The following is a 20,255-nucleotide window of genomic DNA, read 5'->3' as shown; positions in this document are numbered from 1 at the left end:
GAGGACTCTATATTCAAATAAATATGGATAAGGAAATATAAGTATATGAACTAAGATCTTTAAAATAAAATTACTCCATAGGCAAAATATAACAATATTCCAAAATAATGAGTATCTATATCTATAAAGAATAAGATATAGAATATATCTATTTAGATTTACATACATAACTAGATTCAAAACACCTTCTAGGCCTTTTTCTTCAAAAAAATAGTTATATTATCAAAAATAGGCAAAAAACATCTAGGGAATACATAATTATAATATTAAGAATCTATAATATCCAATATGTTATTTAATAGATACTTTTAAAAATTAAGTTGTAAGCTCCCAGGAGGGATTAACAAAATGATGTATCAAAACAATCACTCTAGCATGATAAAATTAGATATAATCTATACTGTATACAATGTATAAAGCACATTTTTTCAATCAAATTCACTTTTTCAGTTAGTACTTATCAGAAATAAGATGGTGGAGACTAGAAACATAAAGCTGTCACCTTAGCTGGCCCCTTACATTCTGGAAGGGTATCTTTCCAATTGGTGTCAGGCAAACATTGAGAACAAAAGGATATCCAAAAGAATAAGCTGAATTCAGATCGTATCAAAGTATGCCCTAAGCCAAAGTTCTGGGAAACTAAGACAGCTATTTCTTCCCAATTTCTCAGCTAACACAGAATCTTAAGAACAAACGCAAATATCTAAACTTCAAACCAGTATAACATGGAAGGATGTATACTTTCAATTCTCTGTACATAAAGCAGAAGGAAAAAGGAAGGTCCTTTTGTTCTAGGTTAAAGCCCGTAACCATAGACCTAGAGAATTTGTCAGTCTTCATACACAGCCGGATTTTTGTTTTGTTTTGTTTTTGTTTTTGTTTTTGTTTTATGAAAGGAAAAAAATGAGTTTTTGCACAGAAAACTGTAAAACTTTTATTCAAGTTTAAATCCTCTTGTCTTTAACCAGCCTAAAGGCACACTCAACATAAGCTTGGTCATTCTTTTTTTTTTTTTTTTTAAGATTTATTTATATATTTATTCATGAGAGACCAGGGAGAAAGAGAGAGAGAGAGGCAGAGACACAGGCAGAGGGAGAAGCAGGCTCCATGCAGGGAGCCTGACGTGGGACTCGATCCCAGGTCTCCAGGATCACACCCTGGGCTGAGGGCACCACTAAACCGCTGAGCCACCCAGGGATCCCCAGCTTGGTCATTCTTAATGCTTCTCTTCTATTTCATAACCTAAAATCCATTTTCCAAAAACCATCTATTTCCACCTTCAGTTGAGAGCCTGGGCTCTGGACACACAGACAGGGGTTTCACTGTAGATCGCAAAGAGCCTGATCTTGGGCAAACTACTTAACCTCTCTGAGACTGCATTTCCTCATCTACAATAAGGGGAAAGAACATTCCTCCCATAAGATTAGAGATTGAATTAAATAATAGATGAAATAGATGTCTCTACATAGTATCTGGCAATTAAGACATTATTATGTTCTTTAGATTATGGGACCACTAATTTAAACTCTATTTTGAGTCAGTGGTCCAGCTTTCTTTTTCAAGACACACATACTGCATTATCAACCCAACTCTTCACCCCCCCATCTGCTCTTCACAATTACTTACTTATGTATTAACTCTTAATTCAACTTGAACAAAAAAAGTTTCCTTATCCATACATGGTCCAGTCAGTCAATTGTTTAATGAATCTGTCTAGTAGAAAAAGATGTGCCTTGACCACCCACTTCGTGGATTTAATGTCTTGGGTGTGGGAGATTTCATTTTAAAGAAATCATTTAGCTCTCTCTTGGGTATTCGGTTTGGCATAAATCATACATTTTTAAACAGAAATTTCTTCCAAAATTATTATGAGAATTATGACTCTATGTTTGTTGTTCAGCTGCCCACCTTACTTTTTTTGGCACTGCTTTCTATCTGATGCTGACTTTTTAAAATATTGACAAATTTAAAAAATCACTCATAGCATATAACAAGAGTTTTAGACATCTAAAATACAGTGAACAGGAACTACTTTAAATATGTAGTTATAATATTTATGTCAATGACAATTGCATTGAAAATTCCAAAGTATTGGAACCATCTAATTATTAAGTCTTTCACTTCCCCTGTAGGTGTAAATACATGAGTCTAATAAGCTTTCTCACTATGAAAAAACATACTTATATTAAAATATTAAAAACTGTTTAACGAGCTTCGTTTCCTTCCAAAAGTAAACTGAGGTTGCGTCTGCATCAGCTTGAGGCAAGGGAAGTTTCAAACATAATGTTTTTAAAACTAGCCATTATTTCCCATGCTGAAAAAAACTGCAATTTTATTTCCTCGCAGCAAATGAAACTGTCAGGAAAATTTAGGTGTAATAAAATTGGGTGGTTAAACCAACATGCTGGATTTGAAATAAAACTGAATTAAAGGAATTAAAATTAATTCTTATGTCAGTCAACCCTTTTAAAAATACTATTCAAAACGTACTGTTTTTACATAGAGAACTTCCCTGTTCTTGATAGGGGGGTGCAAAGCTAACTATCTCCTTAATGACCACTAATGGCGCTGCAGTTGAAATGGTGCATCAAACAACATTTTGCATAAAAATGTGTTGCTTCTGGCAACTTTTCTGCCCTAAATAAAAAGTTGTCAAGCAGGGTGACTTTAGTGGTACAGAGTTTTAAAATGGTGGATGCCGTCCAAGGTTAGCTAGTAACGGCTGACATGCCCTGGAATCTTGAGGCCTGAATCAACATTGTTTTCACAGCTGTAATTAAGCCACCTAATCAGAAGCACATTTTGACGGGACAGTTTCTGCAAGCCAGACATTACAATTTCTTATGCCTGGAGCGCAGTGGCTCATGAGAGGTCCTCGTTTAATTTCAGGTTAAAAGGGGGGGGGGGGCAGTAAAATAAAAAGTTTTTTTTTTGTTTTTTTTTTTTTTAAGCAACATACAACTGTTGAAATGAAGCAGGCCTATGTGTTCATGCCTTGACCAGCCTTGCATCCCTCCCTCCTCTGGCTCTCTGCTGAGTCCCCCAACTCTCAAGTGGCAGCTGCACACAGTGAGATGAAGGGTCTCTGCCAAGATCAACAGATGAGCTGGTCTAAACTGGCTCTCTGTGTGTTCTGATTGTAAATTGTGCTGGTGATGATTAGAGAACTCTAACACAGGATGTCGACTCTTAAAACTGTCCAGAGAAAATAATTTTTTTAAGTTCAGGAAAATTTTTTTTACTTTTTTTGTGGCTTGGTGCATAGTGTTGTGTCTATAAATTTCATATGATTCAAATGAATTCACTCAAATTAAGCAACTCTTATTAAAAAAAAAAAAAAAAAAAAAGAACGACATGGCTTGGCTCAGAGCAGGGACCTTCATCTCAGGCTGTTTATATAACAGGGCGGTGGAGTGTGGTTCTCCACGGGCACACCAGTCATGTGCTTCTACCACCTGCCAATTGAAGATGTTCCTGAAATGATGAAAATCTCAGATGCAATACTCACATCTTATCCAGTAACTATCTATCGATGTCTTTAAAAAGCTAAATTGCCAGCTAAAGCTGTTTTCTACAATGTTGTGGCATTCTGCAACATTTAAACTTTCAACCCCAGAGGCCATTGTAAAACTATCAATATGAAGGCACTAGTCACTGGAGTCTGATTACATTTAGTTCTGCATTTTAATTACATATGGATTCTATTAACCAAACCTTTTGCCTTATAGGCAACATTTTAATCAAATTACTATAATTTTCAAATATGTTACAATAGTTTGACGAGTTAAAAGTTCACATTCCTAACATATTAAATATCAAAAAACTTTGCATGAAAAAAAGGAAATACTCCTTACAAATACGCTAATACATTTTCAGATTACTTTGGGGACTTTTTGACTACCTTGTTACAAGTTATATTGTGAGATTTATATAACTGGTATACATTTATAAATGGGTTATTGGTGCTGAATGCAACCTAACTCAAAACATAATTATGTTATAAATTTAGAAACATGCATTCATTTGATTTTTGTTAATTGAAGCAAGAACTGAAACATAGTTAGAATCTAAATATTCAAAAATCAGTATTTGTAACTTCAACTGAAGAATTTTAGAGCTGAGAGGGAATTGAGATTTTATCTAGCTGAAATCCTCCATTTTAAAGCCAGGAAAAACCAAGACCAAGGAGACTGTATGATTTATTTCCAAAAGCTCTGTGGTGAGTTGATAACAAAGGTTGTTCAAGAACCATATTTCCTCTGATTCTCTGTCAAGCTACTTTCCAGCACAATACATTGCCATTCTGTGTAAGCAACAATCATGCTGCCCATCCATACCACCCAAGACCTAAAAGAAATACTTTTTTAATGTGGTAAAACACATACAACATAAAATTTACTACTGTAACCATTTTAAAGTCTACAATTCAGTGCCATCAAGTATATTTAGCATTGTGTGACCATCACCACCTCTTAGCTCTAGAACTTTTCCATCACCCCAAAGGAAACCCCATTCCCATTAAACAGTCATTCTCCAATTCCTTCCTCCTCCTTCCCCTGTCAACCACTAATCTGCATAGAGAAAGAACATGCCTGTTTATATAAATGGAATTCTACAATATGTAATCTTTTGTGTTTGGCCTTTTCTCATTTAGTATAATGTTTTCAAAGTACATCAGTGTTGTGACATGTATCAGTACTTCATTCCTCTTTACAGCTGAATAATAGTCTATTGTCTGGATAGACCACATTTGTTCATCCATTCATCGATCGATGGACATTTGGGTTATTTCCATCTTTTAGCTATTATGGATAGTGCTGTTAAGAACATTCACTATTTCCCTTTCTTTTTAAATGGTATTCTTTATCAGTGAAAGTGATATCACGTTGTGATCTTAATTTGCATTTCCCCACCGACTAATGACAATGAGTATCTTTGCCTATGTGTTTGTTGGTCATTTGTATACCCTTTTGGATAAGTGTCTATTCAAGTCTTTTGCCCATTCTAAAATTTAGGTTATTTGCCCTTTCTTTGTTGTTGAGTTCCTTACATATTAGATCCAAATTAGATATATGATTATAAACATTTCCTCCCATTCTGTGAGATGTTCCCTTTCATGTTGATTAAATCCTATTTGTCTATTTTTTCTTTTGTCATTTATGCTATTGGTATCATATCTAAGAATCCATTGCCAACCTTAGGCTCATAATTTATCTCTATGTTTTTTACTAAAAATTTTAGCTTTTCTATTTAGCTCTCTGATCCATTTTGAGATAATTTTCATAGATGGTATGAGGTAAAGGTTTAAAGAAATATGTTTTAGGGCAGCCCAGGTGGCTCAGCGGTTTAGCTCTGCCTTTGGTCCAGGGCGTGATCCTGGAGACACAGGATCGAGTCCCGCGTCGGGCTTCCTGCATGGAGCCTGCTTCTCCCTCTGCCTGTGTCTCTGCCTCTCTGTCTGTCTCTCTCTCATGAATAAATAAATGAAATCTTTTTTAAAAAAAAAGAAAAGAAATATGTTTTATAAAATAAGCTTTCTCCTTCTGAAATAAATGTTTCATACTCTTACTTTCGGCTGGACTCAGACACAGTTAATTTTAATTTGGTATACCACCTTTATCAACAAACATTTACTGAGTATACATCATGTGAGAAAAAGGTATTAAACTGGTCAATTTCTGTCTATATGGGTAAACATACAGAAGCAGGGGTCTCAAAAAAATCTGACAAAGTTTAAAATTATTTAAATGGTATGCTGAAAAGAATGTTCTTTGTCACAGATAACTTTGGGTCTTTTTTTGTTTGTTTGTGAATAGAAGAAATGTACAATTTATATTATTTGAAAGTATCTACTTAAAATTTTATCATAGATATAATAATTGTAAATTATTCTATTCATTCTCATTAAGTGTTTGCTAGAGAAGCATACAAAACATAGTTTGATAAGAATTAATTTCAGAAAATTTTGTGTGGGAAAAATGAGGGGGGTAGGAATTATGGTTTGTGCAAAGTATGTAAGTTCCATAACAAATATGTATTGAATAAACATTACTGAAGGAATATTCTTCCAATTAGTTAAATTCAAATCAACCAGCACTTATTAAAGTCAGATCATTATAATGAATTTTAAAAAATAAGTAAGACATGACCTCACAGACACACAATATAGTAATACATACACAACTAATTGATTACATAAGCCAGAGTACTATATAGTGCTCAGACAGGTAAATGCAGTGATAAATGAGCATAACAAAGGGAACTCTTACTTCTGCCAACTGGGAGATGAACTGAAAGCCAGATGGAGTCAGCATTTACCTGAATGTCAATGATAAAGAATTTTTACTTTATCATGAAGAAAGTTTAGAGCCAAAATGTTGTGAGTCAAGCTATGGCCTGCCCATATCTGTGTGTGATAAAGATAACCTCTGGCACTAATGTGGCAGACAAGATGGAAGAGGAAAAGCACATATGGGGAAATTCATTGGAAGACCATTCCAATAACCCAAGGAAAAGTTTCTGTGATCACAATGGTAGAAAGGTGAGGATGGATCTAGGAGATTTGTGGTGGTAGAAAGAGTGAGACTTAGCACACGCTTAAATATTGGTGGTGGATAGAAGTGGGACAAATGTTAAGGCTTCTGCTTTGGGCTGCAAGGTAGATAGTTAGGTCAGAGATAAGGAAAATGGGGAATGGAGAATTTGGGAGGATGGGGAGTGGCAGAGTTGAAGAGCATGTTCAGTTTGGGACCTCCACGAGTCTGAGCTGTTTGCAGAAAACTGAAGTGGAGATTTCTGAAAATCTAAACAGGCAGTAAAGCCCTCAAAGAACCCAATTTAAAAAGAAAGATAAAAGTGTAAGAGAGAGAAAAACCTTAAGCATATTTACTTGCTGCTACTCTTTGAACAACCACTATAAATAGAGTATTAGACTGTCGAACTACCATCTGTATTTTCTACAGCCTAATCACTGATTAAAGACAATGGTCTGAGTCTGAAACTTTCATTCCTGCTGCTCTATGCTCCACTCTCACAGTATTTCATCACTGAGGAATAGAACTATATAAAATATGTTATATTTATTATAGAGAAATGTTTTTATATCTATACTCATATAAAATCTAATATATCTAACAAAAAGGTCTACATATTATTACAGACATATAAATTATATATTCATATAATTAAGTATATTTATATATGAATACACATCTAAAATTTAGGATATCATGCCCTTATAGTCACTATCCAGACATCAGTAGTCATGAAAGTAGCTCCTTTAAAACTGCATCATACAAAAAAAAAACTAAAAGACTAGAAACAGGTATATGGCCAGTGGAATATGCATTATTACCTTCAGTTCCCTATTTACTACACCAACCAAAGCTTGAGTTTCTAGAATATGAGAAACATTTAAAAGTTTGGAAATGTATGTCAAGAATCAAAGGAAAATGTCTGCATGTTGATAGGGCTATCTCATCTTTTGATATTGTCTGTTTCCCTTACTTAGCTCTGTTAGTATCCAGAGGCCAGAGCTGAAGCTTGGATAAAAATATGGGAAGATTTAATGAGCATCTAAGTAAGCAGTATTTAGCAAAAGGGTTAAAATGAGTGTTGTTATGGCATCAAATGTCAGTGACTTCTGAGAATAACTAGAAAAATGAAATTTGGAGTTGGGAAAAGTAATTACATAAAGCAAAGGCAGTAGATGTTTGCAATGTAGTTGTGGCATACATCCCAGTCAGCAAGCCCAGCCAGCTGAGAATCACACTCATGGCCACACGGATCCGGCTCCTCCTCCATCTCCTCTCTCCCAATTCTCCGTTTCATTGGCTCTGCTCCAGTCACACAGACAGCCTTCCATTCCTTAGCATCCCCTGCTTTCTCCTGTCAACTCCTAACTTTTTAATTAAGTTTTTAATTTAAATTCCAGTGTAGTTAACAGAGTGTTATATTAGTTTCAGGTGTACAACAGAGTGATTCAACAGTTCTATACATCATTCAGTGCTCATTATAAGTTCATTCTTAACCCCCCCCCCCCCACCTATTTCACCCATCCCCTCCACCTACCTACCTCTGGTAACCATCAGTTTGTCCTCTATAGTTAAGAGTCTGGTTTGGTTTGTCTCTTTTTTTGTCTTTGTTTTGCTTCTTAAATTTCACATAAATCATATGGTATTCATCTTTCTCTGACTTACCAGGTTTAGCATTATATTCTCTCCAGGTCTATCTATGTTGTCACAAATGAAAAGATTTCATTCTTTTTATGGCTGAGTAATATTCCATCATATATACATACTGCATCTTCTTTATCCATTCATTTATCATTGGAAAAAATGGGCTACTTCCATAGTTTGGCTATACTAAATAATGCTGCAATAAACATAGGGGTATGCTGCATATACCCTTCTAAATTAGTGTTTTCATATTCTTTGGGTGAATGCCCACTAGTGCAAATACTGGATCCTAGGGTGATTCTATTTTTAGAACCTTTTAAGGAAGCTCCAGAGTGGAGCTTGTTGTTTTGTTTTGTTTTGTTTTTTTCCAGAGTAGCTGCACCAGGTTGCATTCCCACCAAGAGTGCATGAGGGTTCCTTTTCCCCTACATCCCCTTACCAACACTTGTTGTTTCTTGTATTTTTTATTTTAGCCATTCTGCGGTGTCCTACTATCTAGTCTTCATGTTATTTATTTATTATTTATTTATTTAATTTATTTTTTAAGGTTTTATTTATTTATTCATGAAAGACACACAGAAATAGAGAGAGGCAGAGACACAGGCAGAGGGAGAAGCAGGCTTCATGCCAGGAGCCTGATGTGGGACTCGATCCCAGGACTCCAGGATCACGCCCTGAGCTGAAGGCAGGCGCTAAACTGCTGAGCCACCCAGGGATCCCCTAGTCTTCGTTTCTAACTAAAATTTCTATTCCTCAGGTAGGTTCTGTGCACTCATAGCCCTCTGCAATTCGACTTCAACATCATTCTAATTATTTGTAACACAGTATATTTTCCATTGCATTTAAAGTGCCATGATGGTAGAGATTTGTCTTAATCCACCCTTCATTCTTATAAGAAAACACTGGACAAGAAGTTGAAGCCTTGGATTCTAATCTGTTGGATTCTGACTAAAAATCTGGCAGCAAGACTCCAGAATCCATACTTTACTGCACTGTACAGTCTCTTTCACTGCACTGTACAGTCTCTTTCACATTAAGTCATGGCTTATAGCTCAATTAAAAATATTTTTCTTAAATAGTTAAAAATCTCAATAATAAACATCTTGAATCATCTGTGATAAAGTGAAAGTTTACAAAAGCAACTTAACTACAGTAAGTTACTTAAATTGTCAGTTTCTTGATCCACACAACACTAATACTGACAAATAATCCTTTCTCTCTCAAGAAAATGTAATGAAAACAAATGTGACAACATATTGCATGAAAACATAAGAGACAGGGGATTCTTATTTTTTATTTTTATCTTAACTGAACCAAAATATCTAAATCTTGGGCTTTTATTAGCAATATAATAGCATTTGACAACTGTCAAATCTGACATAATCTGAACAATATACAAATATATCTTCCCTGCAAAGATATTAAGTGGAATGTTCCCCTGATTTGGAATTTGTTATTTTCTCATAAAGAAAATACTATAGGGGTGGCTGGGTGGTGCAGTCGGTTAAGTGGTCAACTCTTGGTTTCGGCTAAGGTTGTGATCTCAGGGTCATGGGATCAAGCCCTATGTCAGGCTCGGCACAGAGTCTGCTTAGGGGTCTCTCTCCCTCTTCCCCTCCCCCCTCCCACATACTCTATTTTCTCTTTCTCTCTCAAATAAATAAATAAATAAATCTTTTTTAAAAGTGCTGCAGAGGGATCCCTGGGTGGCGCAGCGGTTTGGCGCCTGCCTTTGGCCCAGGGCGCGATCCTGGAGACCCGGGATCGAATCCCACATCAGGCTCCCGGTGCATGGAGCCTGCTTCTCCCTCTGCCTATGTCTCTGCCTCTCTCTCTCTCTCTCTCTGTGACTATCATAAATAAATAAAAATTAAAAAATAAATAAATAAATAAAAGTGCTGCAGAATTAAAAACGTACTGCTTAAACACAGTGGAAATGAGGCAAATCAATACTGTAGCTTGCAGCATCATAACTCACAGCAAAGTATTTGGGTTTTGCATTTTATGTTTCACAGATTGAAATATGCGTTTCTCCCCAGCTGTGGGTGTGCCTGTCTCTAAATACCCACAAGTAATTGGTTCTGACTGCTGCCCTGTTCTCTACTGGGCTGTCTGTGACTCAAAAGCTCTTTACTCGAAGCCCTTTCTGGTTACTATTACTCAAGATAAAAGCTCTAGAGCAGCCTAAGTTAAGAGGTCAAAGGCCAACATACTGAAAATGTTAAAATACTAGCAAGTATACAATTGATAAGAATTCATCACATTAAGTCACATTAATGCTGGAGATGCACTCCAGCATTATTATTATTTGTTGCTGAACAAAAAATGAAAATATAACCTTAAGAAGGATAAAGTTTTTAAAGATGACTATGCATGTCTACAATATGATCAATCTCTTTCTATGCATTACAACACCATGTTATATTAAGTTTTTTATTAAGAATGAATATTTATTTTTCATTCTTATATAGTGAAATGGCTGGAAAAGATGGTTAATGAACATATACTGACTGCCTTCCATTCACTAAATAAGTGATAACAGCAACTATCATTAATAACTATGCTTAATGTACACTAAAAGTACTGTTTTAAAGGTTTAGTTCTTTTGCCTATTCATCAAAAGATTTCCTCATGGTTACATATATTTTTTTAAAGCTATATGTATAAGCTTAGCTGTGAGAAACATACATAACTATCAGAAAATGTTTTTATTTGATTTATTAAATAAAACTTATTGCAAAATTTATTGAGCTTCTACTAGTAAGCCAGACAAATCTTTAATCCTTAAACCCAATCTTACAATGCAGGTACTAGTCTCTACACATTACAAATACAGAAACTGATGCTTAGAGTATTGTATGGATTAAAAAAAAAAAAAAACTGCCACAATGCACATTCAGGCCTGCTTGACTGTAAAATCTTAGATGAGGTCCCGTGAGGAGGAGGTGATGTCAAGTTGGGTGGGTATCAGAAGAGACAGCTAGGTCATCTGGGGGCCCAGAAATAGAGTTTTGAGAATGGCCTAAATAGCAAATACTAGAGGGACCAAACAAGAACATCTATAGCAAAAGGGCCAAAGGTAGAATCAAATCAGATGATAGAGTACAAGGCAAGGATTGGATGGTGCAAAAATAGATTGGGAACACATGAAGATGGGGTTTGGAGTGATTACTGCAAGCAGTCTTGGGCTTCAGTGGATATAGGCTGATTGGGTGGGTTGGCTGTCTTTAATTGAGAGAGGGCTAGGAGCTAAAGCAACAATATATTTTCTATTATACAAAAAAAAAATACCTCTTACATCATTTAATTCATTAAACACATGTATTATCCATAAGGCCTATTCCTCAAATCAAAAGAAAATAATTTTTATTGGTCTTCCACCTTAACATGGTGTCAAATTGCTACACATTCTTCAAAGGCTCCTACAAACATCTCATCTTTTACTGACGTTAGGCAGAATGAATGCCTCCTTCGTCTCTGCTCCCCAGACTTTACACATGCCAATTTTTGTGATTTGCTTATGTGTTTGTTTCCCTTGTTGGAAGAGGAGTTTTGCATGTCTGAGCAAGTCTCCTCTTCTTTAAAGTTTTGCAATGCCTTTCCCCTTGCTCTTAAAATAAGGATGACAAACTCAATGACCCTGAAAAGTCTTTGCTGATACCTTAGTCTAAAGTAAGCTTGTTTAAAAACTCTTATATGCTTCAATTCTTTTCTTTCAGAGCACTTGACCTGGTTAGTAATTACACATTACTGTGATTATATGAAAATAATTTCTTACTATTAGATTGTAAGCTCACAAGAGCAAGGATTGTCTGTTTTGGTTCACACAATATCCCTCAGACTAGAATCGTGCCTGCTCTAGAGTAGATGCCAAATAAATATTGAACTAATGGATAAAGAAAAGAATTGAGAAGCAATAATACAAAGAAAGCAGAGCTCAAGTAAGTAGAGGCCAAAGAAGCCAAAGAAGGAAAAGTCAATAACAAGTGAAACAAAGGAGGTTAGCATTTAAAGAAGAAAGTAGTTAAAAGCTTCATACGTTGCAGAAAGATTAAAAGCCATGAGAAGGAATTAATGGATGAGGAGCAAGCAGAAAATTATTTGTGACCTTTGAGAAAATAGTTTCAGTGGAATGATACTCAGGATCCAGATAGCAGCAAAGCTAAGGACTAAGTGGGAGCTGAGCATACAGAAGAAGCAAGTAGACAACTTTTCAAGAATGTGTCAATGAAAGAAGGGGAAACAGGCTGCAGAAAGTGCAGAGAGCTCAGTCACTGGAATATCCTGATGGCAATATACAAACTCAAGGCTACAGTAGGAGGCAGGACAAAATGACAGTGTTTGCAGCTGAAGATGGTAGGTTAGTAAATAATATTTTCCTGTGGTGCAATCCAATTACTTTCTATCAGGATGATGGTGATAAAAATAATAGCTAACTTTTTGTTGTTGTGGTACTGACTACTCACTAGGTGCAAAGCAAAGTCCAAAGTGCTTTAACACTTCTCCTAGAGCTCCCAGCATCTCTGTTAGGGAATAGGATCATTACCCCATTTTATAGATGAAAACCCTACTTAAGCATACAATTAGTGATTGATAAAACTGGAATTAAATCCAGATTTATTGTCTTGTATGGAACACACTACTGATTCCTAATTCCCTTGCCTCATGACTCATTATAGCTAAGAGTGGCCATATGACCCACTTCCAGCCAACGAGATATAAGTGGAAATATGTTTGAAGCTTCCTTGGAAGGCTTTTCCTTTTTTAAATATATAAATACTTAAATATATTTATATATATTTAATATCTATTACCTATTAAATTTATATTAAAATTTATAAATATTTAAATAAATCTATATGAAATACATTTAAATTGTTTTTAAAGGAAAAGCCTTCCACGGCTTTATTATATACATAAAACAGATATTGCTGGGCCATCCCATTCTTGTGACTTAAATGTGATTATAAATCCTAGAGCTGGCTACTCTCTTATGATAATGAGGGAGTAGCAGAGAAATCACAGAGAAATTGAACCAATAGCCACAGGACAACAGCCACCTACACTTAGACTTGTTGCTATATGAGGAAAAAAAAAAAAAACAAAGAACTTGGATTTTCTTAAGTCACATTAGTCAGTTTTTTTGTTATTTACACTTACTATATTCCTAATGGATATAATTCCAAAGCTCATGCTCCTATCCACCAAACTATATCACCTCACATCTATGAAATACAAAGACTGAGATTCTTCTACCCCCCTCAGAAAGTTCTTAAAGAGTTCAAGTTTGAAAATGCATACACAAATGTCTTGAAAAATAAAATTACTATACCAATTTATTACCTTTACAAAAATAGTAATTCTCAATTAAGGAAAGAGACCAGAGAGTAAACATTCTGGAGACACATGGAATTGGGCAGTGTTCTCCTAGAAGGACACATCATAACCTCCTGGGAGGTTTTTCACATTACACACACCCCTTTTGAGAATTACTGCCAGAGTGAACCACCTTTTGCAAATAAGATGGTGAGCATATCCTTAACAGATGTGTTCAGGAGGGGGAAAGGTCAAGGAGTAGAGTTTTATGATGACAGACAGTGAAGCATACTTTCATTAAGACATCAACAGCACAATAATTGATAAAAAAATTTTTTTGAACTCAGGAGGAAAGAATCCCACCTCATCAAATGTGGACTTTCTTAAAATACAAGTAATTACTTTTATATGAATAACAGTAACAAAAAATAAATAATAGTATGACACAATCTAAACAATATAATGAAATACTAGCCAACAGGACCAGAGAGTTCACAAGGAGAAACACGAGTATGTTTCAGAGAAAGGCTAGAATGAATTCAAAATATTTGATTTTTTTAAATAAGTTTCCTCTCAAAAAAAAAAATAAGTTTCCTCTCATTTTAATTAATCTTGGTGGAGATCAAATTTATTACTCTCATTAAGAAATTACCAAAATCATTTTTTAAAAAATTGAACTCAACAACTCAGGTCCCAAATAATTGGTTTGGTCATTTTTTGGATGATGTGCTAGTATTTTCACTTACAAAACATTAGTTAAACACCTACCCTGGGCAAGACTGTTCTTGCCTCTAGAGCACATTCACAGCAGAGAAGAAATACCCCAAATTGCTTGTCTCTATGGAACTTATAGTCTGTGAGAGTAGGGAACAAACAATAAGTAAATAAATAAAATGCAATTTATGTCAATCAAGAATAAGCACTATGGTGAAATAAAGCAAAGAAGGTGTAAGATAGAAGGCAGTATGGGGTGAGAATGAGAGAGTTTGGGGATGGGGGATAGTTGGTAGCTGCAATTTTATTTTATTTTTTAAAAATATTTTTTAAGATTTTTTAAAATTTATTTATTCATAGAGACACACACAGATAGAGAGAGAGAGAGAGAGGAGAGGGGTGCAGAGACACAGGCAGAGGGAGAAGGAGGCTCCATACAGGGAGCCCAATGCAGGACTTGATCCCAGGTCTCCAGGATCACACCCCAGGCTGCAGATGGCGCTAAACCGCTGCACCACCGGGGCTGCCCCGTAGCTGCAATTTTAAACGCTAGGGTCATGAAGGTTTTACTGGGATGCAGACACTTGGCCTAAGATTTGACAGAGCTGAAGAACTAACCCATAGCCATGCAGCTATTTGTTTTAATGCTAACTCTTTTTCTGTTGAATACATCATTGGAAAAGGGTTAATAGTCAAATGGCAAAACAATACTGTTTTTCCTTACAAGTCATCCTGAGCCATTCTAATCAAACCAAAAAAGGAAAAAAGGCATTCTAGTGACTGGTAACCTTCTGAATCTCACTATTGATATATTTGCCTTTGGAGGAAAAAGTTTTAAATGTTTATTTTATTCCTTTATTCATTTTCTGATACTCCCCAAACACATTATTTCAAATGTAGGAAATTTTGTTTAGTCTTAAATGAGCCCAAATTTCATCACGGGCTAAAATTTTAAGACATAAAATGACTGCTGAAACTGAATTTTAATCATATAGATGAATCACAACATGCATCTTTAGCTAGGCATGTATTATGGATAAGTCAAGTTTTCTACAGAGAATAATCACATGTTCTAATTACCATTTTGGTTATACGCATAATTAATAATATTCTGTCTTAATGGGACACACTGAATCTTCAGACAGTTGCAAGCTCTAACTATGCATACTGCCAAATCCAACTGTCAGCTGCACTGCCAAACACAAAGGAATCTTGATGTAGTGTTTTAGCATTGGTAACAGTATGCATATATTTATACATGATACAATGGAAAAATTAATTGCCTTTCTCTCCTCAAAATTTTCTCCACATTAACAATTTTACATTGCTTGATTGATCATTTACACTAAATTATATATATTGGCGGGTGATCTTATGCACAATAAAACCATGAATGTAACTCTGACCTAAGACACAAAGAAAAACAATGTTGAAAGACTTACTGATTGCAAACTTTCATTTTCACGTAAACAAGCAGTGTGAAGTTCTGATTTCAACGTTGCAATGTGACTTCGATGAGATGTCATTTCCTTCTCTAATGTAGCAATTCTAGCACTTGCAAGCTGGTAGACATCCATGAAACTTTTAATCATAGCCTTAAGAAATAAATAGAATGTCACATACAATTCAAATAAAGATGTCCCCAAAGAAGAATTTCCATAATTTGAAAGCAAAATCATTAAAATTTTAAAATAAACAACTTTTCATCTTTTTTTAAGATAATAAAGCTAAACCTCATGTTTTATATTGAGAACAGTGACTATTTTAAGAAAGTTTGGGAGAAAATAATTGAGACTTCTTTTCCAGAGTATATATTTAAATAAGATGTACTTTGATCTATTGTGTTTAAAATTTAGAATGCAATTTTTAGAGATGGCACACTTATTTTCTTTGTGAAGTTAAATTCAAGTTGTAATTTGACCTAAATTTCAATCTTAAGACACACACAGATGGATATATAAGCAAGATATTTCAAAATGAGCTGAGTTAGTAACATTTTCAATCCACCTAAAAAAAACAAAAAACAAATGGTTTGAAACAAAATGAGCTGAAATAATGTAATTAAAGAGTAAATAATGTGATGATTCTTATATTGTAGAAAAAAGCGTAATTATATTCATTCTGTTTCTATAACAGAGGAATGTATTATACTATGTATACTAAAATAAATAACACAAGGAAGTGTGTGTAAGTTTTTTCCCCCCTTAAGAAATTATATTTGGGCAATTGTTAGACCTCTGTATTACAATTTAATCATACTTTATAGACTTTTTCTTCTAAAGCAATTAGTAGTGAATTTTAAGTCCAAGAACACTATCACACCTTTTTTAAAAAGCCTTTCAAAATACTTCCAATATAGTAAAAATCAAGTATCTCAAAGACATTCAAATATGTTATATTATTTATAAGAAAAAAGTTCTAATCACAGCAACAAATTAGTAAAATGGTAGACAGTCTGAGAATTTCCAAATTATACTCAAGCAGAAGGGTCTGATTTGGAAAAGCTTTAAGAAACTAGATATTTGAGCAATTCTGAAAGCTCATGAAATAATGTGGTGATATACGCAACTGATAAATTATTGAACACTACATCTGAAGCTAATGATATACTATATGCTGGCTAATTGAATTTAAATTAAAAAATAATGTGGCGAACAAAAAGTAAGAAACAATGTACACAATGTCTGAGAAACAGTAGATTAACTATTTGTAAGTAAAAGTAAGAAAATTTGCATCTTTTCACCTAATAAATTCCTATTTGCCCTAAAATATTAAGCTCAGACACCATCTCTTTCAAGAAACCTCTTTTGAACCCAAAGGCACTGTTAACTTTTCTGCTAGCTCTTAATGCTTGCTTCTACTATAATGTGTATTACTTTAGCAGAAATGTATTAGTTTACATGTTTATCTTTACTAGACTGAGATGCTCCTTAGGTCAGACACCATGCCTAATCATCTCTGTAGCATCAGTGGCCCACAGTGAATGCTTCTTTGAATGAATGAATGAATGAATGAATGAATGAATGAATGAATAAAAAACTGAAAAAGATTTTTAAAAACCCCACAAGTTGAAGCCATATGTTGGCATAAAATACCTTATAGGAAAATATGGAGATATTTAGTGAAATATAATCTTAACCCTCTAATGTATAAATTATTAACTATACTTTGTTCAAATAAAAAAAAAGAAGTAAAAGCACAGTTGTAGGCACAAAAGAATAGAACACACAAAAGAGAATTCTATTCCCCAACACTAAATGAGCATGGTACGACTTCGTATTTGGGAACATCTCTACCTTACTTTGAGTCATTTCAAGGTGAGTTTATAGCTAATACTAACACAAAACATTTCTCTGGGTTCCAAAAGTATGTAAAAATCAGGAACTCTAAAATCATATCTGCTTCTTCTATGCCAACTCTCTCTCTACTCTTATAAATTCATTTATCTTCACCATTGAGGTAGTGGACCAAGAATCATAAGTCTTATTTTTGTCCAGTCCTCACTCTGCCACTTACTTGGCTTTAGGCTATTGGGTAATGCCATGTCATCTCTCTGAGCTTCCATTCTCTCCCTTGATGAAATGGGAACAAGGGTCATCTTCTTGCCTACCTTCAAAACTGTTGTTAAGGCTCAGGTAATTAAAAATCTAAGACAAAGCCATTCTCTTAATCCTTCAACTCCATTCCATCTATATAAGAAAGCCCTCCAAAGGTGGGCACTTGACGGGATGAGCACTGGGTGTTATTCTATATGTTGGCAAATTGAACACCAATAAAAAATAAATTTATATAAAAAAAAGAAAGCCCTCCAAAAATGGTAAACTGAATTTCATTATAGTACTACTTTAGTTCTTTTTTTTTTTTAAGATTTTATTTATTTATTCATGAGAGACAGAGAAAGAGAGAGGGAGAGAGGCAGAGACACAGCCAGAGGGAGAAGCAGGCTCCATTGCAGGGAGCCCAATGTGAGACTCAATCCTAGGTCTCCAGGATCAGGCCCTGGCTGAAGGCAGCGCTAAACCGCTGAGCCACCTGCGCTGCCCACTTTAGTTCTATTTTTAAATTCTCCACTAAGATCTTAATGAAACAATCTATGATAGGTGGTTTATATACATATGTTCTTGTTGTAGAAGGACCTAAAATGTGTAAAAGGTACAAAAACACACGAGTCCTTATTGAATAAAAAAAGGAAGTACTCTTCTATCAGCAATAGGCTCCTAGATTATGATTTCACTGTAAGCCACAATAAAATTGGCCTCTAATATTTAAAAATAAAAAGCTCAACATTTATAAAGTTCCTAAATTTAGAGAAATATATTTCATGAATTCTCATGTAGGTACTTTTTTTTTTTTTTAAGATGTATTTATTTGACAGAGAGAGAGAGAGAGAGAGAGAACCAGCAGGGGGAGCAGCAGTGGGAGAGGGCGAAGCCGACTTCCCACTGAGCAGGGAGCCCAAAAGAGGGCTTGATCCCAGGACCCTGAGATCATAACCTGAGCTGAAGGCAGATGCTTAACCGAGTGAGCCACCCAGGTACCCATTTTCATGATACTCTTAAAGGTATAAATAATATAAACTATATTCCTTCAAACCTCCTTAAAAAAATATTTTGAGAAGTTACATCTAAATTTTTATATGGTGGATGGAACAAGAGTCATGATTACTTTGGCTCCTTCCTTGATCTACTTTTAATAACTAAATCCTAATATCCAGTGCAGTATTAAGAGAAACTACATATTACTTCTTTAACACTAAAAACAGTATAATAACAATCTATTTTTTGCATGGGATTTAGAATTAAATTTAAATTTAGCATTTAAAATCTTTTAAAGCAGTATTTCATTTGAGAGACGAAAGCAGATTTTTACAATGCTTATATATCTTTTCAGAGCAACAAGGAATAGTGGTAAATATAGCAAGAATGTCTCATGGTATAAATACTATACCATTGTATGGCGGGGGTGGGGGTTGTCAGTGAAATCGCAGTTATTCAAAGAAGTACCAGACGCTTTGAGGAATAAAAAATGTTAAGTTCCAATATTAAAAAGTGATTCAAACTATGTAACAAAGGATTCCAGTGAAAATCCAACTCTTTAATATAAAAGAAAGGTGTCAAGTTGGTAGAAGAGGAAATGATAGTCTGAATCAACTGAGAAGGGGAGAAGAGAGGGCACATCTAATGACTTTTGTATCAATCTCTCAAGTCTAACCCTTCACAACATACTTCTCTCTCCTATTAAAACATAACATCTTTTTTAAAAAAAATCACATCTTTTTATATGAGCAAACAACTACAGAACAGCATAATATTGTGTACAGCACGCTCAGCATTGGAGAACTTATCCCATGTCATCTTTGGCCATAGGGATTTTGACTGTACCATGCAGTGAGATATGTATCTCTGTGGGGTTTATCTGGTTACATGAGAAACAGAACAAAAGACAGTTTCTGGACAAGAATAGCCTTTTGTTTCAGAGATAATCTATAGTGTTTATAATCTACATAACAAGATGAGAGAATCCAAACAAAATTCCACATCCTATCCATTTTAAGGAAAAGTGTGTTTCACAATTCAAAAAATTCTGAGATATAAGGAGGTGACTGTCACTTCGGCATTAGAATATAACTTGTTAGGTACATATTATTATGTAATTTAGACTGACTTCGAAACCAGATTTCAGGAGAAATGCGATCCTTGGGAACCTGATGTCAGCAGGGGAAATTAGTGGAAAATGTTGTAAGGCCCAGATGACAAAAGAATAGATCTTTTACTTACATTTTTGGGTAAGTAATTCAGAAGCAAAAATCTCAGATATTTCACTTTAAATATACTATAAATATACTTCATGTCTATCGACTACATATCAACTAAAATATACCATCAGGGCAGCCCTGGTGGCTCAGCGGTTTAGCGCTGCCTTCAGCCCAGGTGGGGTCCTGGAGACCTGGGATTGAGTCCCATGTCGGGCTCCCTGCATGGAGCCTGCTTCTCCCTCTGCCTGTGTCTCTGCCTCACTCTCTCTCTCTCTCTCTCTGTGTCTCTCATG

The 20,255-nt window shown here is 35.0% G+C and overlaps 1 protein-coding gene across 14 annotated transcripts in view; it reads right to left on the bottom strand.

Annotated features, from left to right (window-relative positions):
• Positions 1 to 20,255, bottom strand: part of CCDC171 (coiled-coil domain containing 171) — a 403,894-nt gene that overhangs the window by 124,467 nt on the left and 259,172 nt on the right. For 13 of the 14 annotated variants that reach the window (XR_013387817.1, XR_013387815.1, XR_013387816.1 and 10 more), the window contains one exon: positions 15,650 to 15,802. Coding sequence is in view for 11 of the 14 variants with exons in the window: in XM_077912032.1 (XP_077768158.1) it covers positions 15,650 to 15,802 (153 nt within the window). In the remaining 3 variants the exon portion in view is untranslated. Of the gene's footprint in view, positions 1 to 14,261; positions 14,348 to 15,649; positions 15,803 to 20,255 lie in introns of all 14 variants that reach the window. The other variant, XM_077912039.1, reaches the window with a different exon arrangement.

This window comes from Canis aureus, chromosome 10, assembly GCF_053574225.1.
Source record: "Canis aureus isolate CA01 chromosome 10, VMU_Caureus_v.1.0, whole genome shotgun sequence".
NCBI classification, from domain to species: Eukaryota; Metazoa; Chordata; class Mammalia; order Carnivora; family Canidae; genus Canis; species Canis aureus.
This window is presented reverse-complemented; position numbering and strand designations above follow the sequence as displayed.